This window comes from Bactrocera neohumeralis, chromosome 4, assembly GCF_024586455.1.
Source record: "Bactrocera neohumeralis isolate Rockhampton chromosome 4, APGP_CSIRO_Bneo_wtdbg2-racon-allhic-juicebox.fasta_v2, whole genome shotgun sequence".
NCBI classification, from domain to species: Eukaryota; Metazoa; Arthropoda; class Insecta; order Diptera; family Tephritidae; genus Bactrocera; species Bactrocera neohumeralis.
In genome coordinates, this window is record NC_065921.1 from 74,066,921 (window position 1) to 74,094,905 (window position 27,985).

The 27,985-nt window shown below is 37.1% G+C and overlaps 1 protein-coding gene across 3 annotated transcripts; it reads right to left on the minus strand.

Annotated features, from left to right (window-relative positions):
- Positions 1-69: 69 nt before the first annotated feature.
- On the minus strand, positions 70-27,934 carry LOC126756701 (synaptogyrin). Of its 3 annotated transcripts, none has more exons than XM_050469949.1 (6): positions 27,672-27,934; positions 26,714-26,946; positions 5,061-5,295; positions 4,812-4,951; positions 2,634-2,811; positions 70-957 (listed from the first exon to the last, which is right to left on the minus strand). In XM_050469949.1, the coding sequence occupies exons 2-6, from the start codon at positions 26,840-26,842 to the stop codon at positions 914-916; spliced, it is 726 nt and encodes a 241-aa protein (XP_050325906.1). In that variant the 5' UTR covers positions 26,843-26,946; positions 27,672-27,934; the 3' UTR covers positions 70-913. The 3 variants fall into 3 exon arrangements, with proteins under 3 accessions (XP_050325906.1, XP_050325907.1, XP_050325908.1); XM_050469950.1 differs by having other exon boundaries at positions 27,665-27,934; XM_050469951.1 differs by lacking the exon at positions 27,672-27,934 and adding an exon at positions 27,268-27,610.
- Positions 27,935-27,985: the final 51 nt, after the last annotated feature.

Here is a 27,985-nt window from a genome sequence, read left to right on the forward strand (position 1 = left end):
TAATTAAAAAATATATACATGCATATTTTTTTAAGTTTTAAATTTTTGTTTTAATTCTGAATTTAAAAAAATATATTTTTATACGACTCAAATATTTTTAGGATTCAATAAAAAATATTAATCTTTTTTTTATTTATTTTTTTTTTGTTGAATTTAATATATAATTAGCTAGATATCAACCTAAAAAATTTTTTTTATTTTTGCCAAAAATTTTTTAATAAAAAAAAATAAAAATAATGCAAAGTCAATAAAAGTAGCTTCCACCTATGCATAGTTCAAACAATCAAGTAGTTACTGTAGTGCCATTTTATAATACACAAACGCTTTTAAGTTCATGGTCCACAATTCAATAAGTACCTCAGACTTACACATTATTTTGAGAGCTCAGCACCAACAGGCTTCCTTTCGAAAACGAGTAACGTCAAGAATCCTTAACAAAGCTCCGCTAACCTCAAAATAGCACTTCTCATGCAACAAATTATTGAAATTTGCTGAGATACCAATGAAGCTTGCGGCCTAATTTCATCTCTGAATGTGCGTTGTTTGGGTGATGGGCAGAGCTTTACAGCTTTTACAACTTTACAGCTTTTTCGTGGCTTTTGTGAGTAACTGTCCTTTGTCTTTCGTTTAGCAAATATTTTTTATATTTTTTTTTTATTTTATTTATATTTATTTTACGTTACTATTTCATTATGTATTTATGTATTCATGTCTGTATATGTTTACTATCGGTGTTTGCGGTTCATTTATTTATTTAAAAATTAACTTGTTTTTGTTCTGCTAAATCTGTACAGCGCAAAGCATACTTAACTCACAAATGCCCAATTGCATGAGCTTTAATGGCGCTCACACGTTATTATATCTTAGCCTATTATAATGCTAATGTTGTACACGTAGTATTAGCTCGCTGACTTTAATAGGTGGGCTGTTGGTATTCCATGCCTTGCTGCTCCATACCTATTTTATAAAAACAAAAAACCAGAATTGATATGAATCAAAATAGGTGCAACAAATGGATGGTCCAATAAATATTTAGCCGACAAAATAAAAATTTGGAATAATTTAGTTTTATTGCTCAGCGCGGTCTCCTTGTAGCTCAATACATTTAATCAAAGGTGGATCTGGTTGTGAACAAGGACAAGGCGAAATATCTTCTGTCATCAAAAAAACATTCATCGCACTCCCGACTTGGCCTGCACGTCACTGTTGACAGCCATAACTTTGAAGTCGTAGATAATTTCGTCTATCTTGGAACCAGCATCAACACCAACAACAATATCAGCCTTGACAACCAAGGCAGAATCAGTCTTGCCACCAAGTGCTACTTTAGACTGAGTAGGAAATTGAAAAGAAAAGTCCCCTCCTGACGAATAAAGATCAAACTCTACAAGTCACTCATCATTCCCGTCCTGCCTTATGGTTCGGAGGCACGGATAATAACATTACCTGAGGAGTCGACCTTAGAAAGGTTAGAGAGACAAGTTTTCCGGAAGATTTATGGTTCTTGCGCATTGGCAACGACAAGTACCGCAGTTGATGGAACGATGAGCTGTACGAGATATACATAGTTCAGCAAATCAAGAGGCCACTGATGCGCTGTCTAGGTCATCTTGTCCGGATGGAAGAGAACACTCCAATTTTGAAATTTTTCGATTCAGTAGGACCTGGCTGCAGTTGGTATCTCGAATTTTGCAGTACTCGAAGCAGTACTATATTGTTCACTAAGTAACTTCGTGTTTTTTTAGTGCACTTTAAACACGATTTTTTATTCTTTAAGACATTTTTTAAAATTAATTATTCTCCATTTGGGTCCCATATCTTTTGTCATCTTTCGAGCAAGATATTAATTCCACGCTCATAAAATGTTTGATCTCTGCAGGTAAAAATCTGGTCCAAGTGGTTATTGACGTCTTGATTTGAGGTAAAGGTCCTTCTATCAAAAAATTTTGCAGAAGCCGGAACAAGTAATAGTCCGAAGGTACCAAGTCTGAAGAATAGGTGCTTCACTCAATTTGTCCAGCTGATCACAATACCCTTCAGAATTGATCGTGGTATTGTCGGACAACAAATAGACAACATAACCTTTGTTTGGTGACTATCGGTCTTCGGAGTGGTTTGAGCTGATTCATCCTTGCACTTGAGTCCTTCCAAGATGTGCTGCACCCTCAAGATCGAAATTGCCGGCACGAAATTTTGCAAAGCAATTTTGGTATAGACATTCGGTCTGGCTTTCACTTTATAGACCGATAGGCCAATCGTCGCTTTCTTTGGAGCGGAGCTATTTTTATTTTCTTTTTTGTCCACAGTCCTCAGTTGAGATGTCTCAGTTTCAAGATTCGACCGATACGTCAATCTTCAACTTTTTCGGAGTGGAGCAGTTTTTTTTTTGTTTCTCGTTTGTGCCAGTGAGACAGCGTCAAGCACTACTATCAAGTGATCTCACGGTTTCAATTGTTATCCTCAGTTAAGATGTCTCAGCTATTTCGCAAACCTTAAATCGGTGGTCTTCTATTATGAGATGATGGACTAGCGTCTACGAGAATGTAACATACGATAGTAACTTTCGAGTTGTGAGCCTAAATATTTATTGAACCACCATCGTTTATATGTATACAAGTATAATTATATCCTACCTTGTTGTTGTTGGCCACTAAACGGTGACGTGCTGTATTGATCATTGTCGTTGTCCATGGAGTAGCTTGTGTATGCTTGCTGATGCACAACGTTCGCTGGATCCGTTTCAAAGGCGGATGTGAATTCATCACCGGCGCCGATCAGGAAACGTTTGTAGGCGAGAAAAGCGCAAAGTGCCTAAATGAAGAACAGTATTATACTATGTATATTTGTAAATAACTTCAATGTACGATAACATAGATAAATAAAAGAGTATGAAGTAACAAACTGACATTTACTAAGCTCGGAAGCTTGGTAAGATAAGAAAATATTCTAATATAGAAGCTAGCTACAAACTACCAATGACAGCAGCTATTTCAGATCAAGGTTATGGGACTAACAGACCGATATCGAGACAAACTTATTTCTTGTATGTAAGTCAAAATTCGATCCTGTGACAAAAGCCAGTAAGGATTGCACTTGACCAACTAAGAACGTCGGTATATTGTGATACCGAAATACTCCTAAGTATCGATCGTAAAGATCTCTTTCAATCGACAAAGGGCTTTGAGTCTGTCACAATTTTGTTGAGGCGGCTATATCAATTTCATTTAATTCGCCAAGTTCGCCGAAGGTATAATTGGCGAAATGTATCAATCTCAGTCTTTCAAAAGGTTAATTGTGGAGAAGAAAGTGCTTTTCTCCAACACAATCCTTTAACAATTTGGTTCCGACAAGATATTTAACTTTATTGCACGTATTTTCATTGGACAATGTCCGCTAAGAACTCCTGCATTGCGGCAAGATGAACTTTGCTAAGAGCATGTAGTTCAGTGGATCTCCTGCATTCTACTTTAGGCTAAAAATATATGTATTGTGGCCATACAGAAGCTGGTTGTTAAACAACGCTTGAAAGCAAGAGGACATCGGAGACTCAGCTCGTTTCCAATGCCATGTAATCGGGACAAGGCTCACTTTCGAGCTCACCGGCTTTGCAGTGACCAGCAATTCCATTATGATCAGGCACCCAAAAGAGTCTGATTATGATTTAGCTTAAAACTATCGATTGTAAGGACAGATACTGTAGTACTGCCGCTCTCCTGTCGGAGTGAATTCTCAATACTCTGAAAGAGGCTGTTCTCGGATCAATATATCTTCTGCTACCTTTATGGCCAGCAGTTGTGCGTTCAAAACACTGCAATGATTCGTTAGTCTCAAACTAAACTAGCTTCACGTCAATAAGAGGCGCTCACGGATTTGTCGAATCTCGAAAGGAAGGTTAAAGTTAGAATTTTCTTTAGCCTAAAACTAAACTTGACGTATAGCTTCTTTCCGCGATTCGACCCATCCGTGACGCCTCTTCTCCTTAGACTTCGTCCCGTCCACAAATCCCTCGACGGTATGCGAGCAGAGACAAAGTCACCAAGTGTAGACTCTTAGATGCCTTCAGAAAATAGTAAGAAGATTTTCGGAATGTCTCTGCTTAAACTCTTTCATGTACCCAACATCCCTCAGCTGTACTGTGACCTCCGCTGCAATACGTCTGCCGACTTTTTCTCAATTCTTCTTCGGCAACCCTCTCTGGTATTTAAAATTTTGTCAACTCCGAACCTCGCTAATCTTCTCTGATACTTAACTTAATATCTGTATTGATATTCACAAAAATGACTATGTATAGTGTTTGGGACCTTGAAAAACATTAAACATTTACTAAACACTTTAAGAACACTTATAAATTTCGAAGATCTACAAAGTCTGTCTGTATATATACGAACTAGTCACTCAGTTTCTAAGATATCGTTTTGAAATTTTTCAAACGTCGTTTTCTTTTCAAGAAGCTGCTCATTTGTCGGAACTGCCGATATCGGACCACTATAACATAAAGCTGCCATATAAACTGAACGATCGGAATCAAGTTCTTCTATGGAAAACTTTCACATTTGACAATGTATCTTCACGAAATTTGACATGGATTACTGCTTAAGGTAATAATATAATCTCCGAAAAAATTGTTCAGATCGGATTACTATAGCATATAGCTTCCATACAAACCGAACACATAGTTACTAAAAGAAATGCACCTGTGAAGGGTATATTAGCTTCGGTGCAGCCGAAATTAACGTTTTTTCTTGTTTTAGTTAATTAATGATATAACGAAACTATGGAAAATTGTTTACATTTAACTTCCTTTTACTCACCCACACAAAAATCGAGAAAAAAGAGAAAAATATTGCCGCTTCCATATTACTAGAGCCAACACCACCTGGTGGCATAGGCGCAGAGGACCACTGCGACCACAAGTACACAAACGAAATGAAGTACATGAAGGCCCAGAATGCTAAAAGCAAAATACAATATTAAAATTATTATAATTTAACAAACTTGTAAATCACAACGCCGGGTTTGAGCTCTTCTCTCAAAACGAAGTCACAGCAATTGACACTCACCTGAGAATCCCATATCCGCCATCACATAACGTTTCCTGCTCTTCACCGATGACATACGTTCGAACAGGTACTCACCAGCGATGAAGGCCATCGACGCCAGAAAACCGAATACACCGATTGTATTGCCATATTTGCACGCCATGGCATCGCCATTGTACAGACACACCTCCTTGCCATTCTCGTCGGTGCGCCAACCCTCCGATGAAATGCAGCCAAAGACAACGATGGAAAAGAGCTGAAAGTAAAATGAAAATTGAGCATAGAGAATAGAGAAATACTGCTTGTATTGTAGGTATGTGGGTGTTTGTGTGTGTGAATGACTGTGTGTAGAAAAGCGTTAGATGGTACGTGATAATTATTATGTAAGCGCCGCCTGAATGAATTTTCAATTAAAAATTCTCATTAAGTGTGTATAATGTTAATAGATTGAAAAAGTAATGTGACTTTGCGAAATTAATTAACCCTGAAAATTGAGTTCATTACTTTCACGATGCACTGTAGATACGTATGTTTGGTATAATAAGGTTTATCATTTCAATTGAGCCGATTACAGCAACAATGTATAGGAGAGATAATATAATTAGCATTTTCAAGAGGTTTTAAGTCTAGAATTTAGCAAAATTTATTTCTTTAGTAAAACTGTTGATATATATATATATATATGTATATATATATATATATTTATATATTTATATATATATATATATATTATATATACATATATATATATGCCTTTCGCATACTCTGACAACTTTAACCTTCACAAGTGGCAACCAAATGCCATACGCTCGGTTGTCCGTAGTGAAACAACTATTGAATATTGACTATTCCTGTCATGTAGCACCTTGACCCATTTCCCTAGCGACCGCACACAACACAAACACTCAACTCGGCATTTCATGCAATCCAATTGAAGTCATGAAAATTTATTTTTATTATGCTCAAATGCAATATAAATTTCCATAGTAGAATTGGTACGTGCACACTTCATAGCGTCAAGATTCCAAGAAAAAATTAAAACTTATTGCAATTACGAGTAAATCAACTATGAGCTATACGGACGAAGTTTCTTCAGGGGCGAAAAATAGGAAATACGTGAACTTTAACTGCACCGAAACTCAATACCCTTCACAGTTGCATTTCTTATAGCAACTATATAGTATGGATGATATTGATATCATCGGCCTCAACACCCGCGCCGTTAGTTCTGCTTTCTCCAGGCTGGACAAGGAAGCACAGAAAATGGGTCTGGCAATGAACGAGGGCAAAACGAAATATCTCCTGTCATCAAACAAACAGTCGTCGCACTCGCGACTTGGCTCTCACGTCACTGTTGACAGTCATAACTTTGAAGTTGTAGATAATTTGGTATATTTAGGAACCAGCATAAACACCACCAACAATGTCAGCCTGGAAATCCAACGCAGGATTGCTCTTGCCAACAGGTGCTACTTCGGACTGAGTAGGCAATTGAAAAGTAAAGTCCTCTCTCGACGAACAAAAGCTAAACTCTATAAGTCGCTCATAATTCCCGTCCTGCTATATGGTGCAGAGGCTTGGGCGATGACAACAACCGATGAGTCGACGTTACGAGTTTTCGAGAGAAAGGTTCTGCGGAGGATTTATGTTCCTTTGCGGATTGGCAACGGTGAGTATTGCATTCGATGAAACGATAAGCTGTGCGAGATGTACGACGACATTGACATAGTTCAGCGAATTAAAAGACAGCGGCTACGCTGGCTAGGTCATGTTGTCCGGATGGATGAAAACACTCCAGCTCTGAAAGTATTCGACGCAAGTACCCACCGGGGAAGCAGAGGAAGAGGAAGACGTCCCCTCCGTTTGGAGAAGGAACCTGACTTCGCTTGGAATATCCAATTGGCGCCACGTAGCGAAAAGAAGAAACGACTGGCGCGCTGTTGTTAACTCGGCTATAATCGCGTATGTCTACGCCAATTAAGAAGAAGAAAATGTATATAGGTTATGTTAGATTAGCATGGTACGCTAAACAGCTACGCATAGACTACTTTTGATCCTTTGCGATACCAGTTAGAGTTTCGTTAGGAAGTCTATGAGGAGTAGGCATCCTTTAGGATGCTTGACGCTAATTTGAGCAGATCCAAGCAAGCTATGACAAGCGAGCAATATTGGCTAAAGTCAGTCAGTCGGTGGTAATGTACGCGGCGCCCATATGGGGACCAGCAATGCAAAATAAGACATACGTCAAGAAAGCAGGATCTCTGATGCGACTTAATGCAATAAGAGTTATTTGTGGATTCCGCATGGTGTCGCACGAGGCAGCTGGAGTCATAGCGGGTATCATTTCACCGGACATAATGGCATTAGAGCTCAAAAGAGTCTATGAAAAATCAAGAAGCGTTGGAAGACGTCTTACAACAGCAGAGCGAAACGAGGAAAGGCAGGAAAATATATGTGAGTGGCAGAGGCGCTGGGGCATGGCAGAAAATGGAAGGTGGACGTATAAACTAATCAGAAAGGTGAAAGCATGGGTTGATGGAAAGAACAGCGAGACTGGAACAGAATGTTCTTGCGGTGATGGCAGCGAAAACGCGCAGCATATTTTCTTTTACTGTCCGTAATTGGAAGCAGAGAGGAATGACTTAGAAATTATTACCAACAAACGTGTGACTCCAGAGAATATAGTGCGCCACATGATACGTCGTGTGGAATAAAGTGAAGAATTGATCCGCAATTGCTCTCCAGGAACTGAAAAAAAAAGGCAGCAAAGAAGTAGAAAAATATAGTTCAGAAGGTGTCCACGAAGAGCTAACCTTGGCTGAGCCAGGTTCTGCGAAGAAATGCTTAACGGCAGTCTCGTAGAATCGGTTAGCTGCAGTCGGAGTTAGGGTTTAGTACGTCGGTGTACTGTTACGCAAGTTCAGCATGGTATGATAATCCATACTGAGCGTGGTCCCGAAAGAGGTGTACCCTTAGCGTGCAGTATGAATCCTGCATGCTGTCTTGGACTGAGGGTATCTATGAAAGATTCCCCCTTCGAAAAGAAAAAAAATCTTGCCAACGCGTTACAATTGCACAAGAGTTGCAGGATACTCTTTCCAAGAAGAAAATTCCGTAGTCGTCTCGATTTGTCAGTCCCATTTTACAGGCGTATGCCTCCACCAGACTGTAACCAGTAACAGCCGTACACCACTCTTTTTTATCTCGTTCATTATCTCAATGCTTCCGATCACCTTTGTGCCTTGCCACTCAGTTGATGTGAATTCGCTTGCTTCTGGCGACACTCTCCACTGCTGCCCTGCATTCCAAGACACTTCTGGTCGCTATGTAAAACCAAGTTGAAGCCTTGATTGCCTTGATTGCTGCTTGACTTTCCACGTATTTGTTGACTCTGATATTTCGTGCTGATGCATTAGAGGTCAGCTCCGCGGCTTTCCCAAAGCAAAGTCCTCTGTTTGAAATACATATACTACATTGGTCCGGCAGACTGTTTTTACTGTGAATAGCAGATCACTGCTCCAACTTCGTAAATACATAATAAATATGATATATTCTAACTTTTAGACAGTGGAAATGTTATATTTAATTGAAAATACAGGTGACTGTATTTGAATTTTGTTTTTTGAAACATCATTTTCATTATTTCAAATTTCTACTTAACCGGAACGTATCTGGATTGATATCCGGTTCTGGACCGTCATTTCTGTAGTATTCGTTCGCATTAGCAAATATTTTTAATGCTTCTGCAACTACAAAATCCCTTACATTGCCACATATAACAAATGATTACATAACTGCCCAAACACGGCATCAAACAACAATTTAAGGTAGTCTCTGCATTGTAAAATTATAAAAGTTCCAACCTTCGCTAGATGGTAATCGAAATGATAATAGAACGCGGAATAGTAGTATCCTTCAGGCGCCACTTTTAATTAAAGAGCAGACAACTAAGCAAAGAATAATCTCGCTTCGTAAGCTGATACGATAACAATCATATGTTTGCTCAAGTCTCCAACGTATACTCAATGTTATCAACCGTGACCAAGTACGGATATCACCTCAATCAAAGCATCAATAGACATAACAATGAATTTTCACGTACCAAACAATTTCACGGGCTTTCTTTACACCGCCACGAGTACGTAGAAAGCGCTAAATAGAAACAGTTAAGAGCTTTAGGCACAATTTCCTACAATAGGCATGGTAAGGTAGTTTTTTAGATGTTTCAAACTTTATAAAGGTATAAGACTTTCAAGACAACTCTTAAAAAAAAAACACTTGTTTGATATGTATAGTACATGGTACCCGGAAATTGTTAATAAAAAACAAAATATTTAATTATTCATGAATATTTATTTCGTCGCCTTCAAAGTAATCCCCACCAGATTTAATACACATATTCCAACGATTTTTCCAATCCTCGAAACATTTTTCATAAGTACCTTTTGGTATGGCATTCAGCTCTTTCAACGAATTTTGCTATATATAAGTATTTTCGATAGACTGAAAACGGGCTCCACGGCAACAGCAATTTCAGTTTTGGTAACAGGAAAAAATCACACGGAGCCAAATCTGGGAAATATGGTGGTTGATCGATAGTATTCATTGCATTTATGGCCTTAAGTTCGGTCACAATCGTGGCTCAATGCGATGGTGCTTCTCATCGTGTAAAATCCTTGACTTGTTCTTCCACAATTCCGGTCTTTATCGACGAATGTTCTCAGGCCTCAATACGACCAAATCGAGCTCCTTATTGACCGTCTGTCCCGCCGGAATAAATTTATGACGCACCAAACTATGAATATAAAAAAAAACAATAAGCAACACCATGATTTTTTAGCGGCTTTAACGTGGTTTTATTGGTTTCTGCTCGTTTTTCCCCCTTCATTCCGATGATTGTTGACTTGTTGGCATGCCAAACTCATAAACCCATCTCTTTTAGGCAGTTATACTGCTCTTCATGTATGTGGGATCGGAATTCGCACGATCAAGCATGTCCAAGGAGACCTGTTTACGGTACTCATTTTGAAAAAAATTCAACTTTATTAGGACGAGTCGAGCAAGAATGCTTTTCGTACCCAAAATATTCACCAAAATCATTCGAACGAACGAGCGAGGTTTCTTGCTATCTCTCTATCACTTGTCCTTGTCGATTTTCAAGCACCATATCCTTCACTCTCGAAGCTCGTCTAGAATCAGACATGTCTTCAACGATCTCTCGATCGTCTTGTGTTTGAAGGCTTTGTACCACTCGTAGGCTTGTGTTTCTGATAAAACTGAATCACCGTAAGCCTTTTCCAACTGAACTGATTTTTAGCATAGAATCCCGAGTCAAAACATTACGACTGACTGAGTTAAAAAAAAGGGATGAAAAATTTGAACGGCAGAACAGTATTTAGTCTAATACTTCTATACCCCTAAAAAAACAACCTATTATAAGCCACAATAAAAAATCATACAGCCACATACTTATATCTATGTACTTGTAACTACTTATTGCCCTGCTCGGCCTCATGTGCTACACGCCCACTAACCAAGCTGTCAAGTGAAGTGCCCCCACATACATACACCAAGCGCCAGCTGCCTTCATTTTTACGTCACTTTTTTTTCATTCACCACCACCACTTCTCTCGCCTTACGCATTGTCCAATGCCCACACAATGGCTATTCGCTCTTCCGCTTGTTGTCGGCAAAACCAGCGTTGTCGCCTCCATTCTTATCGCCATTGTAATGCGACGCAGAGTAATGGAGGAATGTCGCAAAAAATCTTCTGCTCTACTTATTTTTGCTGCTATTTAGACATGTTCGCTGCAATAAGTAGTAGGAAGTAAAGCATGGCAAAGGAAAGGAAACAAGTCAGAGATATGTAATATGTTTGAGAACTACTACTAAGCTACGTACATAAGTATATATGTATATGTGTCTGGGAAATAACTGCAGAAAGTGCTCGTGCGGCGATTATTGCTATAAGGCGAGTCATGGTATGCCATTATTGGATATTTGAAAGCGGTTGGCAAGGAAACAAAAACAAAAAGACATAAAGAATACAAATGCATTAGCATAAAAAGTGAATGCGAACAATGAGCAGTAGTACCAGGAAACATATTCAAAATAGAGGCCAACATAAGACGGTAAATATATATATGTGACTGTACTTGCTTTCGGTTATACATGTGTATTAATGCATTTTTATATTTTACCCGGTGTGTATGAATACTTGTGCATGTTCCCTTATTTTTCTACATTTTCGAAAGTAAATTTTTCCAGAAGTCTTTTTAGCAATTATAATTGAGATCATACAAAAATAGTGGTTTTGAGCGCCGTTCCATGACAGTCGGGTCTACGAAACCAAAAGAAATGTTAATAACTGTCTTTGTGAAAGTAAGTAACGGGTGATTTTTAGACGTGTGGGTTTATATGAAATATATTTTACTTAATTCGTTCCTAATTTTTTCAAGAATTGTTATTTTTTTGACAATAAATTCCATTTTTAGAATATAAATGACACATTATTTTTTCGGAGTTTGTCTTTTTGATAGTCGTTACTGGATTTATAAGCAGTTTTTTGCCATTTTATAAAAAAAATGGACTTATTCCGGAACAACGTTTGCAAATCGTGCAAATTTATTATAGAAATAATGTCAACATAATCGCCATCGGTAATTCAAGCAACCATGGATCGACAGGCCGTACAGTGCGCACCGAAGACGTTGTTGCTGTTGTGAAACATAGTTTCAAAGAAGACTCGAATAAGACCAACCCCCATCGCTCGCAACAATTGGAGCTGTGCCCATTCACTTTATGGAAGATTTTGCAAAGGGATCTTGTTTCGTGGGCTAACGAAATCCAACTCGTGTACGAATTAAGCTGAACGACCATTGAGCGCGACACACGTTCGGTGAATGGTCCCAAACCAAGATGGACACCGATTCCGATTTTCACAAAAACATTTTTTTAGCCATGAAGCTCACTTTTGGTTAAATGGTAGGTGAATAATAAAATTGTGCTCTTTGGTAAAAGGGAATCATCGGTGCACATTTCTACAAAAACGAAGCCGATAATAAGTAACAATCGAAGGAGAAGGATATAGAGCCATGATTAGTGACTTTTTCGTATCCTAATTGGAGGATATTGATGTGGATGACCTTTGGTTCTAACAAGGTGTCGCTACATGATCAAAAAGGCAATCAATTTATAAAATGAAACTTTGGGTGTGCAAATTAACTCTCGTCGGGGTCTGTGGCAAGGTCTCCAAGATCATTCGATTTAGCACCACTGTACTATTTTTTGTGGCGTTCTGTGAAATCGCTAATCTACGCTGTTAGGCCCGGGACAATTAAGCGTATTTTTGTTTGGTAGAAATTATTCAAAGAGCGTCGAGAACGCGGCGACGACGAACCATCAACAAAAACTGATTATCACACTTCAATAAAATAAAGGAATTGGTGATTGATTGAGAATCGGCGATTAACAGTCAACGATTTTACTGGGATCGTTGGAATATCGGAAGGATCAGAGAAACCCATTTTGAAAGATCATTTGGGCTTAAGAGAAAGCACGGTTGATTCCAAAATCAATAAATGTTTTCGAAAAACTGCATCGCATTGACGTCTCTCAAACAATGCTTTCTGACTACCAGGATGCCTTGGAATGTATTATTACTGGCAATGATTGTTGGTTCTACGCTTACGACCCGAAAAAGGACGATTAATCGGCCGAATACCGTGGTAAAGGTGAGCCGAAGCCGAGGAAACCACATCAAAGCAGATCGAAAATCAAGGTTATGTTGACAGTTTTCTTCGATTATCGAGGTGTGGTGTACTCCGAATTTCTTCCGACTGACAAAACTGACTACAAGGAATACTATTTGAGTGTTATGCGTCGTTTGCGTGAAGCTGTTCGTGAAAAGAGGCCGGAATTGTGGGTCGCCAACTCTGGATTTTGCACCACAATAATGTATGCGACGGTACTGCGTTGATGATTCGTGAGGTTTTCGCCAAATTTTCAACCAATGTTGTGCCGCAACCACCATATTCGTCTGATTTAGCTTCGCGTGACTTCTGGTTATTCAGCAAACTCAAACGACCGCTCCGGGGAAACCGTTTTGAGTCAATAGAGCATATTAAATGTGAATCGCCACGAGCATTGAAGGCTATTCCGGAAATTGACTTTAACAAGTGTTTCGAGGATTGAAAACAACGTTTGCATAAAGGTATTGCGGGGGTTATGGGAAGGGGGAATACTTTGAGGGGGGCGTTTTGGATTTTAAAGAATAAATTAAGAATTTTAAAAATATGAATAAAGTCTTACTAACTCTTGCTCATAGTAGTACATATGTAAGTATATGCCGCAGAATTTTTTTTATAAAACTCTCAAAAAAAATTACTTTTTGAAATAAAAAAGAATCCAAAAAAAATAAAATTAAAAATATTTTATTGTATTTAAGGGGGTATTCTCATGTAATCACTTCGAAAAATCGATTTTTGACAGTAAAACCTATTGAAAACATGCTGTGAAAAATTCAGACCGAAATTCATAGTATTTGATAAGTTACAGCTCATAGTCGCCGACGTGTCGTAAGCGACTGTCTACCAGGCGCCATGACAAGTCTGCAGCTGCTAAGTTTCTATTGTTTGCATCGGTAAACTTTACACGTATTTTTCTCGAATCATCATTTTCTGAAACTGTCATGCTCCTAAAAAACAAAAACTATTCAACCGATTGCTTTAAAATTTACATACAGTAGAATCCCGATTATGTTCGATTATCCGGACTACTAATTGTTATAGTTGTCGTCGTCCGATAATAAATAACGAGAGAGAATTGTTTATGTCAAGTACCATTTCGCAAAATATTTTCTTGATATTGCTTTTTTTAACGATTCAGGGACTTGGCCGCAATGAAACGATGTGATTCTTTACGTCGAAGACCAATAAAAAAAACCAAAATTTTAAATTACATAGGTATTATGTAATACATTTTTCGGAAGTTCTTATAACATAATTTTTTTTCGATTATCGGATTTTCGATTATACGGAAAATTGATTATCAGAATTGTTTATTTGGACTTTTTTTTGAAGTTCAACATTTTTTTTAATGACGATAGCCGCAGAACTACTGAATAATAATCCATTCGATTTTTTTATTTCAGACAACATGAACAGCCGCTATCACCATGACCAGAGAACTACTTTTTTTTGTTGGGGACTACTTTGATTTAAAAAAAATATATATTAAAAATGTAAAAAACGAAAAAAAAAAAAATTTTTGTACATTTCAAAATACAAATAAAAATATATTAAAAAATGAAAATGATTGAATTTTGTTGTCGCATAAAAAAAATTTTCCTAAAAAGTGGTAAAATGTATGCGTTCACATGAGAGTACCCCCTTAAAATAACACAAAAAACAAAGATATTAATTTCATATGTACGTTGTAGGTGCTTATGCATGTGTGTATTCAACCACCCAAAAAGCTGTAACATTTGTCTGCTGTACATGCTATTTCCTTGCTGCATTTCATTTATCACATCAATTAATATTAAATTATCATTGTGCTTGTTGACGACACAAGCACAAGCTCCCAAACCAGTGTCAATTACTCTGAATTGTCTAAATAATCGATTGCACTTGCATAAACAGACAAGATACACAAATAAAAAAAATTATAACAAGATTAAGCACATTTGTAATACATTTGTTATAAATATACATAACTAAATATACATACATACATTCATAAATGTACATGAATATGGATATATGATTATATACATATATTGTATACGTATATTGGTTAGTCGAAAAAGTCTTTTCGTATTTCTAAACAAACTTCAACTTACTTTTTTATTTATAATAATAAATATAAAAAAAATATGTACCATTTTGTTCGAACAATTTTTGCCATTTTGCCGCTAGAGACATTATTTCATCAGTGTAAATCAAAATTTAGAAATTTCCAGAACGAAAGCGAGCGAACCATTGTTGTGCTATACGAACTGATACAGCATCACTTCCGTAAACTACACAAATTTCATTGATGACTTGCGTGGCATTCTTCCCTTTTTTATACAAAATTTTCAAAAAAAGGAAATATCAAGAAACTGTCAAACTTTTGTATTACTTGCAAAGAAATGACGTCACAGAGTAATGTATGTTTGTATCAAATGAGCTCTTCATTCTAGATTTCTTCATTTAATTTGTGTTTGCGGACTTTAACTTCGTCTCCACCGTAGTTTTGATGCCTTCGCAGGTGCATTTTTTATAACGGTTGATCCAAGTAGAGGTACTTTTTTCAGTAGCTGTCAACTTTTACAAAAACTAAAGCCTCTCAACCTTCCCAAGCGACAACGCTTCGCTCTATGGGCTCTTGAGAAGTTCCAAGAAGTTCCGACTTTTTCGACACAAATTTTGTTCAGCATGAGGTCCATTTTTTTGTCAATGGGTATGTAAATTAGCAAATTATCACATTTGAGACGAAGAGCAACCTGAAGAGATTCAAGAGCTGCCATTTCGTCCAGAAAGAAACAACGATTGGTTTGCTTTGTGGGCCCTTGGAATCATCGAACCATATTTCTTCAAAAACCAACGTGAGAACGAAACCGTCAATGGCGACCGTTAATGATCGAACGAGTCATCGAGAATTGAACTCACTAGATGGACCAACATTTAAAAGAAAAAATTAAAAAAAAAAAATAAATGTCAAAGAACGTTCTTGCGAATGATAATAAACTTTGCCCATTAAATTTGAAGCTTCTGTGTTTTTTCTTTAAAGAATAAGTGAACCACCAAATGGATCACCGTTCTATACGCTATACAGTAGAGGCCCGCTAATCCGGATCAATAAAAACCGGCCCCTATCCGGAATATAAGGTAATCCGGATTACCAAAGACATATCAGAACTATGTATTATGAAAAAATATTTATAAATTTCTGTTTGTTTATTATAAAAAATAATACACATGTTCCAAAAAAACAAAAAAAAAATTAAACCAATAAAGCATAAAAGCGAATATAGTGAATAATAAACATGTGATCCGGATTAGAGAATACGGATAGAGAATGTCGGTCCGGATTACAAGGGACATAATAGAAATTTTGAGTTTTTTAACCCTGTCCGGATTACAGTGGAATCCGGATTAGGCCATGTCCGGATTAGCGGGCCTCTACTGTAGTTGTCTGATCTAAAGAAATTCTTCATAGATTGTACCAATGGCAGTGAGAGACTATTTTGCTTATTTACAGACGGTCATGGCTAAATCGACTCAGCTCGTCACTCTGATCATTGATACATGTACATAAGTATATACTTTATATGTTCTCCACCCTTTTCTTTCAGGCTATAAGAATCCATATTGCGCTACTCGTGCAAATAGACGGAAAGTGAGCAACCGTTAGAAATACTAACAATAATTATAATAAAAATAATGAATCACGAATTGCTCTTTGATTTCAACACCAGGAATATGCACATGACCACCCACAACATATGGTGTGACAGACAGAATGACAGCTGTGGCGCCAATACACGACACACACCACAAACCAACGCAATGAATCAACATTTAATAGCACAGATGTGGGAAAGTGGCCCACACTGACCTAGTTTAAATTGAAAAAAGAAATTCACTTTCCTTTCTGCCGCTTGCTGCCGTCAAGGCCAAGTTTGCGAAGACATGTTAGTTAAATAAATAGTGAGTGAAGTTGACAGGAGCTAGTGGTGGTTTCCGATAGCAACCGCCTATCACAACGTTGGCAAGGCTGCCGGACCAACTGTTTTTGAGTTCAATTAAAAGTTAATGCTGAAGCAAGTGGTGAGTATTTTTCCTACTAAATAACTGAAACTAAAGTAATAAAAGTGCAATAGAAGAAGCATAAAAGAAAGATGAAGCACAGTAGTAAAAGCAGTACGCCATCCAACTAACAGCAACAGCAACAAAAGTAATTAAAGAGAAAAGCTGTTCAATATTTGAATTATACTGCAAAACATACAGGGTCCGGCCAACTTCAGACCGTTCGTCCAGCTGTCGCATTGGAATCAGCTGTTTATAAATTTGCTGAATGACAGTTCGGAGTATTGTTCACAAGTGTACAAAAGCGTTTTGCCAAAAGTGAACGCAAAAAAAGTGATCAGCGATGGAATTCAAACGTAATAGTGTGATTGCTTTATATTTAGCTGGAAAATCACAGCCAGCAATTGTTCGTGAGCCCAAACACCTTAATGTGAATAAAGTTTTTGTTTATCGCACCATCACTCGTTACAATGATACTGGTAGCATCGCAAAACGCCATGGAGGTGATCATCAAAAGACTGCATCGTCACGTGAGATGGTTCGGAAAGTGAAGAAGCGACTTGAGCGAAATCCACGACGAAGTGCCAATCAAATGGCTAAAGAACTGAAAATATCCGACCGCAGCATCCGACGCATATTGAAAAATGAGCTCAAGGTCAAGCCTTACAAGTTCCAAAAGGCCCATGATCTCACACCGAAGTAGCAACAAGTAAGACTTTAGAGAGCGCTTGGCCGAAAGCGGTAAAATTCCGAACATGACGAAAAAATTTTTCCAATTGAGCAATTCGTAAACTCTCAAAACGATAGGGTTTACTTGACCGACCGTTCATACGAGAATCTAAGTCATCGGTTGGCCACCAGGAGGTAGCACCCGCCACAAATAATGGTTTGGGCCGCAGTCACCCTAGATGGGCACTGTCCAATTCTTTTCAACGAGCCTGGCGTCAAAGTAAATGTGACATATTATCGGGAAGGTGTTCTGGAGGCTGCTTTGAAGCCGTGGGCAAACAAACATTTCGGTCGCAAACCATGGACGTTTCAACAAGACTCAGCACCGTCTCACAAAGCGTGAGTGAACCAAGAATGGCTGAAAAACAACGTTCCGAACTTCATTACGACCACACAATGGCTCTCGAATTCACCAGATGCGAATCCAATGGATTATTCTCTTTTGGAGAGCAAGGTCCGAAGTAAAAAATACACCGGTCTCGAGATGCTGAAGAAAGCCGTTGTCCATGAGTAGGCCAAAATACCGGCAAGTCACATTCGGGCAGCTTGCGATTCGTTTTTTGACCGTCTCATGGCCAATGTTAAGGCAAAAGGTGGTCATATCGAGCAAAAGTGAATTAGTCCTGAATTTATGATTATTTTCACACATTTTTTACTTTAAAATAAATAAAAGTAATTTTCCAAACCGAATTTATGGCTTTTTTAATTACCCTTCGAGTGCCGGACCCTGTGTGTATGTGTATATATAAAAATGTATGGACTTGGACAGAATATCTTGTCCACAACAAAGAAATTGAAATATGTAAACTACTGCCAACATGGGACTTATGTAATTACAACAATAACAACAGCAAAAGCAAAACTTTGTAAACTGTTGGCTATGAGGCAATGCACAACTGACGCCTACGTGTCATAATCATACCCCATAATGGGTGGCATTTTGGGTAGTGGACTGTGGCAAGCTTTCTTACTGAGAGATATATATGTTTATATATACATACATATGCAGTTTTGTTTTTTTACTTTTTGAAATTCGCCGTGAGTGAAGCGAAACTAATGACAAAGGCAAATGTTGTGCATTAGATGGCCTTGTATGGCCTTGTGCGGGCGGATGAACGAAGAGGCGTGCTGCAGAAGGACATCAAGTGATTTGTGTGGCCTCATACTTATATACAGTACTATATGCTTATGTATATATATGTAAATATATATTTATCATATGCATAAATACATATGTATATGTATGTATGAATATTTTTTCCCTGCATATTGGAAATCAGTATTGACCACACAAATTTCCATTTTCATATATAATTAATGTGAAATTCTTATTATGACCCTTTAATACAAATCAAACATTTTGTCAATTTCAAATTATGTAATCACATTCCATGACGTATACATCCACGTAAGGAACCCTCGCATAACGAAAACAAGAAACCTTGCAGACGAAGAGCTCGAGTTGCCGCGAGAAACGAGAGTGACCCTTGCACAGCTTCGTTCTGGATTCTGGCTTTCATTCGGGATACTATAACAGACTAAAATCCTACCTATCCATTAGACCCCGACATAACCATTATACACTGGCCACCCCTTTGCATTCCCCACCAACCCCAGCCATCTGACACCCCTCTCCCTTTGGTCCGACGAAGTCGAAACAGCAGGTTTCTTGGATCTTCCGTTGGATGACGTTAACGAAAACTTAGCTAATCCTTGCCTAAAGGCGATTAGGCATCCATTAAAACAACAACAACAACAACGAAAACCACTTCTTTGCTTAGTCAACTAACAGCCTCTTTCCTTTGGGGCAGTCCAGTAGAAAAGTACGCTTCGTAGACCTTACGTAGAGGCTAATTTTGAACGAGATCAAATTTGACCCGTGCTTAACAAAAAGAACTATATTTTCACAAGATTTAATACAAATCCTTGTAATCGCCTTCAAAATAGGCACCAGAGTCCCTACAAACATGCGAACAAATATTCCAATTTACCATACACTTGTTATAAGCCTTGGCTGGAATGGTCTTTACCGAATTTTTAGTCGTTCCGGTTTCGGCTAATTTTTGGAACAATATTCACTAGATTGTCTTGTCACCAGTAATTGATGAATACACAGTGTCTTCAGCTATGTTGTCATCGCTTTTTCGACTTCTACTCGACATAGTTTTGCAAATTTTTTTGCTACGAATCTAGCATTGACACGCTTTATACCCAAATCATTAACCAAAATTTATTTAGTACATCATCATTAACCATAAGAACTGAGGTCGGGAAGAGGAAGAGAAGGTGCGTGGTTGAATTTTTAAAAGTCTTATCTAATCTCGACTTCCCGCAAAACTGGGAGTGCTATAGAGAAAAGTTATATGCCAAAGTTTTAGGCAATAAAATGATCTATAACATTTCTACACACACCTCTTTCACATAACCTAAGAATTTATGTGAAAATTTCAGACAACTACTTTTATTTAAAACATTTATTTTTTCTCCTTATTTTGACTTTATATAGAAAAAACCTATTTTCAATCAAAAATTCTCACCTTAAAATACCAGATTTTTTTTTTTTAAGTTAGTAGGCTTTATGTTTGTTGAAATCTCTACTTACTATGCGTTCAGCTCACCGTTCCATTGACTGCGGTATTTGCCGATGCCAATGCGCAAAGGACCATAAATATTCCGCAGAACCCTCTTCGAGATGTTGTCATGGTCCATGCCTCTGTACCACATGGCAAGACGGGGATGATGAGTGACTTGTAGAATTTGGTCTTTGTTCGTCAAGAGAGGACTTTACTTCTCAATTCTCTATTCAGTCCGAAGTAGCACCTGTTGGCAAGAATTATTCTGAAACAGTTTACTAAAGCTAGTCACCACTAACCGCCGATTGACATTGTAGAAGAAAGCTCGACAACGAAATCAGCTGCAAGATTGGCGGAGTTAGGTGGATTTTCCACAAAAACCTTCGGACATAGCTCGATAGGCAAGATGTTGGTGTATAAAATAAACCGCAAACCCTTATACTTGTTCTGGGAGAGAAGGTTTAACGCTAAAAGAGGATGGATGGTGCAAGCACATGCAACCCATTAGTGGAACTTTCAACATCCACACGGATGGATCAAAAAGTGCTGATGGAGTGGACGCTTGGATCTATTGCGGGGAGCTAGATTGCAGGTGAACCTTCACGCTGTCGAAATAATCCTGCAACTTTCAGGTAGAAGTCTTTGCGGTCAGAAAAGCTGCAGTGATAGCTAGTAACACAGAAAACGATATAAAGAATACTAGTATACTATATGTATACTTAAATAGCGAAGCGTCAATTGAAGCAATAATCTCACATTGCATTGCGTCAAAGAATGTCCTTAGAAGCAGGGAGGCAGTAGGTATAGTGCTGCATATATGTATACTGAATTCCAGGCCACAAAGGCGTTCTGGCGAACGAAATACAAGTAGCAACGTTCAGGAAACACGCAGGTCGCTGAAAACGATACGCAATGAAATTTCCGTGAAGGCTGACAGACGGATCAGGATGAGATGGAATGTGTGGCATGTAGGATCGCCAAGATCAAGTGCAAGGAAGCAGAAGGAAAAACGCAAGCTTTCTAGTCATGCGGCCACGAAAAGACAGAACGCTTGTTAGCTTATTTACAGGCTTACTTGCTTCACACTGCCGTATGGGCATTATTAACGTAGACACATGTAGAAAGTGCAGCGAAGTAGGCATGAGAGAGACGCTGGAACATCTCTTCCTCTTATGTCGGACCCTATCTAGAACTCGGCTTAGATATCTATGAGCTTCGCAGTTCAAGGGAATGCATGAAGTATCAGAATTGGATATCAAGTAAACTTCAGCTCATATTAATAATAAACGTCCATCTGACATTACAAAGGACCTATAAAGGTGAAGTGGAAAACACTGATATGTAATGTAAGGAAGGTGGAAATGTGGGTCTACATACATATATATGACGTGACAGCCAGTCTAAGTAACCTACACTAACATTGGCAATCTGTTGGCAGGACATAGCAATGTAGTGACAGCACTGACGTGAGCAAAAAATCGAATGACAATCAATGCACTGGGGACTTAACTATAGGTACTTGCATAGAGTATGGAATGTATTATATTCATATGTATATATAATACATATACTCCTAAGTATATGTAGTATACCATATAGGTAGGCGTTGTACATATGTATATAAATGTGTATATAGTGTTGTCACGCTGACAATGTGAATATCAAAGTCACACTCTACACAAATCATATTGTCAGCAATCAAGTGACGAATATATAATATATTTATGTGGGACATGAAAAAGGGTAAATTTTTGAAATGTGAAAGTTTGTGGAATTTTTTCTAGTTTTATACGCTTCAACGAATAGTGCTCACACGAAATTCCAGCTATTGCGAAAGCAGTGGAATATTAAAGCAATTTGCTAATTAAAATAGAAAAAAATAAAAGCTAAAAAAATATAAAAAAATGTAAATTCAATATAAAAAATTCTGAAAAATATATAAAAATTAAAATATTTAAATTTAACTGCATAACATTGTTATTTTTTCATGTATAACCAAGTTTCATGTACTTCTTCTCACAGAACTCAACATTAACAAACAAAGACGAGTTCACAGCGACTATAATTATCAGCACACTAACTCGCGTAACGGTAAATAAGCGTGCGTGCTATTATTATGATTCGTGTTAATTACCACAAACGCAAAAAAATCTGAAGCACACGCTCTTGCGCCTGATTTGTATGGCAAGTTGTTAACACAGAAATGTCACATGCGTCCCAAACTACCCGAAATGTGTTAACCAAGCGGTGATTACTTTAGGGAGCTATAAAAATGAAGTGGAAAACGCTGATATGTAACGTAAGGAAAGTTGATATACAAGTATAAGTAAGGCGGTATTCTAGTAAATTTTTTTTTAATCGATAGTTTAGATATTCCAAAATATGGGTAGTCGAAAAAGTCTTTTCGTATATTGTCAATAGATGTCGTTGCAGTCGTATATCTCCAGTGCTACCAATCACATTGTGTTATACCAAATAGTGTTGAAAAGATGAGATTTTAAGCTTCATTTAACAAAAAAATAAATAAATTCGGGGAAGTTGAAAAAAAGTTACAGCTGTTCAAAAATGAGTGAAAATAATGAAGAAATTTCGCCAGATTTTGAAATTTTTTTATAAAAAAGGGAAGAATGCCACGCAAGCCACCAATGAAATTTGTGAAATTTATGGACACGATGCTGTATCAGTTCGTGTAGCACAACAATGGCTCGCTCGCTTCCCTTCTGGAAATTTTGATGTGAAAAATGCACCTCGCTCTGGTCGACCTATCGTTGAAAAAGTCGATGAAATTATGGAAAAGATTGAACAGGACTATCGTATAAGCAGCCGTGACATCGCTAAGGAACTTAACATTCATCATCAAATGGTTTTGAACCATTTAAAAAAGACCTGCTACAGAAAGAAGCTCGATATTTGGCTACTATATGAATTGTCTGTGAAAAATTTAATGAATCGAATTAACATCTGCGATTCTTTGCTGAAACGAAATGAAATCGAACCATTTCTGGAGCGAATGGTAACGGGAGACGAAAGGTGGATCAAATACGACAAAAATGTGCGAAAAAGATCATGGTCCAAGCGTGGTGAAGCTCAACAAATGGTCGCGAAGCCAGGACTGACACCTCGAAAGCTTATGCTGAGTCTTTGGTGGGATTGGAAAGGAATCATCCACTATGAGCTGCTCCAGCCTAGTCGAACGATTGATTCTACATTTTACTGTCAACAATTGATGAGATTGAAGCAAGCAATCGAAAAAACGTCGAGAACTGATCAACAGAAAGGGCTTCGACTTCCATCAGGACAACGTTAGACCACACACTTCTTTGATGACTCGGCAAAAACTGGGAGAGCTTGGCTGGGAAGTTTTCCAGCATATAGTCCTGACTTTACACCATCGGACTACCATTTGTTTCGGTCAATGCAGAACTTCCTTAGTGGAGTAAAGCTGGCTTCAAGAGAAGCCTATGCAAATTACTTGACGCAGTTTTTCGCCGAGAAACCAAAAAAAGTTTTACACTGATGGAATAATGTCTCTGGTGGTACATATTTGGTTCATTAAAGTTCATTATAAATACATTATAAAAAACAATAAGTTGACATTTTTCGACTACCCTATATTTTATGTGAAGCAACTTGTGCTATTTTACAAAACTGGATTAAAAGAATTTTCGTCTGTTAATAAAGCATTGATTTTTGGAGGAAAAAACTACGGTTAAAGCCAAGGCTTGGATTGATCACTATTATTTGGGATTTGAACAAGGAAAACCAACCATCAAGGATTGGTATGCTAAGTTTAGACGGGATGAAATGAGCACCGAAGACGGTGAACGCAGTGGACGCTCAAAAGAGGTTGTTACCGACGAAAAAACTAAAAAGATCCCTAAAATAATTTTGGATGTCCATAAACTGAAGTCGTTCAAGATAACATGGTCTATAAAGATAACAACTGAACATGTACATCATATCATTCACGAATATTTGGGTATGAGGAAACTCTGTGCAAAGTGGTTGCCGCTCGAGCTCACTTTTTGACCAAAAACTACGACGAGTTGATGATTCGGAGTAGGGTTTGGAGATGTGCAAGCGTAATAAACCGGAGTTTTTGCGTCAATATGTGACAATGGATGAAACATGGCACCATCATTTCACAGCGAAGTCAAATCGACAGTCATCCAAATGGATTGCACACGTGGACCTGCTCCAAAGTGTGGAAAAACACAGAAGCAGGCTGGCAAGGTTATGGCGTCTGTATTTTCGATATGTATGGAAAAATTTTTATTGACTACCTTGAAAAATAAGTGTTTTAACGGGTTACATGGGTTTACGGGTTTCAAAAAAAAATCGATATTTTTTTATTTTTTTAAATTCTACAAGACCTCTACAATATTGTCGTAAATTTTCAAGTTAATCCGAGTAATAGTTTCGGAGATACAGCCTTGAGAACTTGTGCGCTCAAGGCTAGCTAGGCTAAGTGCGCCGTCTTTGAACGCCTTTTTCTCGAAATTGTGTTTTTGAAGTCGGTTGGCAAGAGAGCTACGAGAACTACTCCACTGATCTTTATAAAAGTTTACACAGGTCTTTGAGATACAATTCTTAAAGACTGGGTTGAAGAATTTTTTTTCGACAACAACAATTTGAAAAAACTGAAATTTTCTTTTCTTTGTAAAAATGTCTGCCAAAAAACCAATTTTCAGTTTTTTCTTTCGTTCAAGTTCTAAGTCAAGGTTTTAACTAAAATACGTATTTGTCACTTTAGATGATCCTGTAAGGAGTTAACCTGCCAACGTGGGCGCATTCTTTCTCAGGGGAACCCCTGTGTTCTTTCACCAAGACAATGCACCGTGTCACAAGTCAGTGTAAACGATGGCAAAAACCCATGAACTGGACTTCGAATTTCTCCGCATTCACCATATTCTCCAGATCTGGCCTCCAGCGACTATCTCCTGTTCTCAGATCTCAATAGAATGCTCGCTGTGAAGAAATTTTCATCGCATGCATAGATGATCGCCGACACTAAGGCCTATTTTGCAGCAGAGGTCAAATCATACAACAAAACTGGTATTGAAGAGCTAGAGGGTCGCTATAATCAGTGTATCAGTGTTAAGCGAGAAAAATTTTAATTTTCTGAAACAAAAATTTGCACAAAAATGTTCTTAGCGGAAAAAAAATTAATTTTCTGAAAGAAAAATTTGAAAATAACTATTAAATAGTATTTTATATTAAAAAAATAACAGTTTCTAAACTTTATAAAATTACTTTTTCATTTATTAGCCACATTTTTGAAATTTATCGCCTAAAAGTATGCAGCGAAAAATTTATATTTATTTATTTGAACGTTTTGGCGACAAATTTTTGCTTCATGTTGTCTTAAAAACAAATATTTTATTATAATTTTAATTTTTTGAAACGAAATCTTGATTAAAAATGTATTTAGCGTGAAAAAATTTAATTTTCTGAAACAAAAATTTTAAAATAGCATATTGAATACTAATTTATATCAAAAATATAACAGTTTCTAAACTTTATAAAATTAATTTTTCATTTATTCATTTTTGAAATTTAGCGGAAAAAATTTATTTATTTACGTTTTTCTGAAAGAAAAATCTTGATTAAAAATGTATTTTGAAAATAGCATATTGAATGAAACTAATTTATATCAAAAATATAACAGTTTCTAAACTTTATAAAATTACTTTTTCATTTATTAGCCACATTTTTGAAATTTATCGCCTAAAAGTATGCAGCGAAAAATTTATATTTATTTATTTGAACGTTTTGCCGACAAATTTTTGCTTCATGTTCTTAAAAACAAATATTTTATTATAATTTTAATTTTTTGAAACGAAATCTTGATTAAAAATGTATTTAGCGTGAAATATTTCAATTTGCTGAAACAAAATTTTTAAAATAACATATTAAAAACTAATTTAGAGGGTCGCTATAATCAGTGTATCACCCTTGTAGGGAAGTATGTTAAATAAAAAAGAGTTTTGCCTAAAAAATATGTTGGTTGGGGACTTTTTAATTGACTAATTATATAAATATTTTTTAGTAGAGTTTGAAAGTCAGAAATTTGGTTTGTGTGAAGAAATAGAAGAAACTGTCAAAATCACACCCTTTTTCATGACTACTATCTACATAGTGGTATAATTAGAATTTTTTGTGTGACCTAGCTTCTAGTTATGTATAACCATATTCATAAATGTATAAAAAATAGTAACTGTATATTGTCACTTAAAATGCAAAATAACGTAACATCACTTTTCATAAGTTTGCAGTGAAGGAAAAACGACATAACTAAAACAAAATTTGAGTTTTGGTTATAAAACGGTTATATATGGGTTATATATCGGTTATATCTGACGACGGAAGCAGACAATTTTATGCTACATACATATATATGTAGTATGATGTAGTGAATCGTAAGCAATAAAAAACTCAATTTCAAATCCTCTGATGCATTTTAGGTGACGATATATATAGTACATAGTATATACTTTAGAAAAATATATAAAAAAATACTAACTGTATGTGCATGAATTTCTACAAAAGCTGCAGAATGTGCGCAAAACTGTCAACTTACCCAACATAGAGCGCGTATCACCACTTGCGGTTTCATGGCAAATGTGAGGGGATCAAAGGCGCCACCCGCCTTGCCACCGCCATACGCGCCGCCAGCATTCATATTCAGAATTTGAGTTAAGATATCCATTCTATTAGTATGTGTATGTGTGTGTTTGCGGGTGGAATGGGTCGATGGTTTTTTTGTTATTCAAGCGTAACTTGTTTATTAAAAATCTATTACTTTGCACAAATCTGAAAGAAACATATAGATGCATTTAAAAAAAAAAATTAATAAGCAAATATTTAGAACTTTTTAACACAGAAAAACACAATTGCTTTAAATTCTATTTTATTTGTTTTTTTTTTTTTTGTTGTTTATTTGAAAGCAAATGCACAATTTTTATTTTTACAGTTTTTGGTTACAAAACAGCGTGTACACACACACACACAGGCACGCGTACGCGTTTTTCAAGCGAGTTTAGAGGACGAACACACACAGCGAAATACAAACGCGATTCGGTGGCAGTGAAGGTGTGTGGCATAACGGCATTCCAACGCAGCGCACATAGATACTTACATACATATATAACCGTTACAGCGCACTGACGCTTTCACAAGAGAGTGTTAATGAAATTAACCTTTCAATAGCATTTAAATATGCAGCTAGAACTACTGGCACACACACACACACAGCCGTCTATTTACGCGAAATATTTATGTGCCTGAAGACTTAGCGAGAAATATTTTCGCACAAAAAGAAAATCACAAATAGAAAATTGCGCTTGAAATATTTCGTTTTCACTTATGTATGTATTTATATGCGCGATTGTGTATGTATGTATGGCAAAAATATCTTTTTTTATTAATATCGCTTAGCCAACACTCAAATAATAGCAAATAACTAGCACTAAGAATTATTATTATTTTTTTTATTAATTTTTTTATTTTTTTTCAGCTTTTGATTGCACACCTCGCACCTCTGTATGTAATAGTTATAGTAGCAGCGTCGTCGTCGTCGTCGTCGCTCGTCGTACAATTCCTTACACTTTGTATGTATACTATGTTTGTTTGTTGCTCGTTTATACGGATTGCAGCACAGCTACTAGCCGTGGTGCTATTGCCACAAATAACGGAAACACAAAATGTACTGAAATCGTTGCGCGAGCTTTTCTAACTGTTTTTCATCTCCTTCAAGTTGTCATGAGTAAGCGCACGAAACAGGTAACACGCCAATGTGAGGGTGGGTCTGCAATGCTGTGCAACCGAGGCGCGCGTACACACCACCACCAAG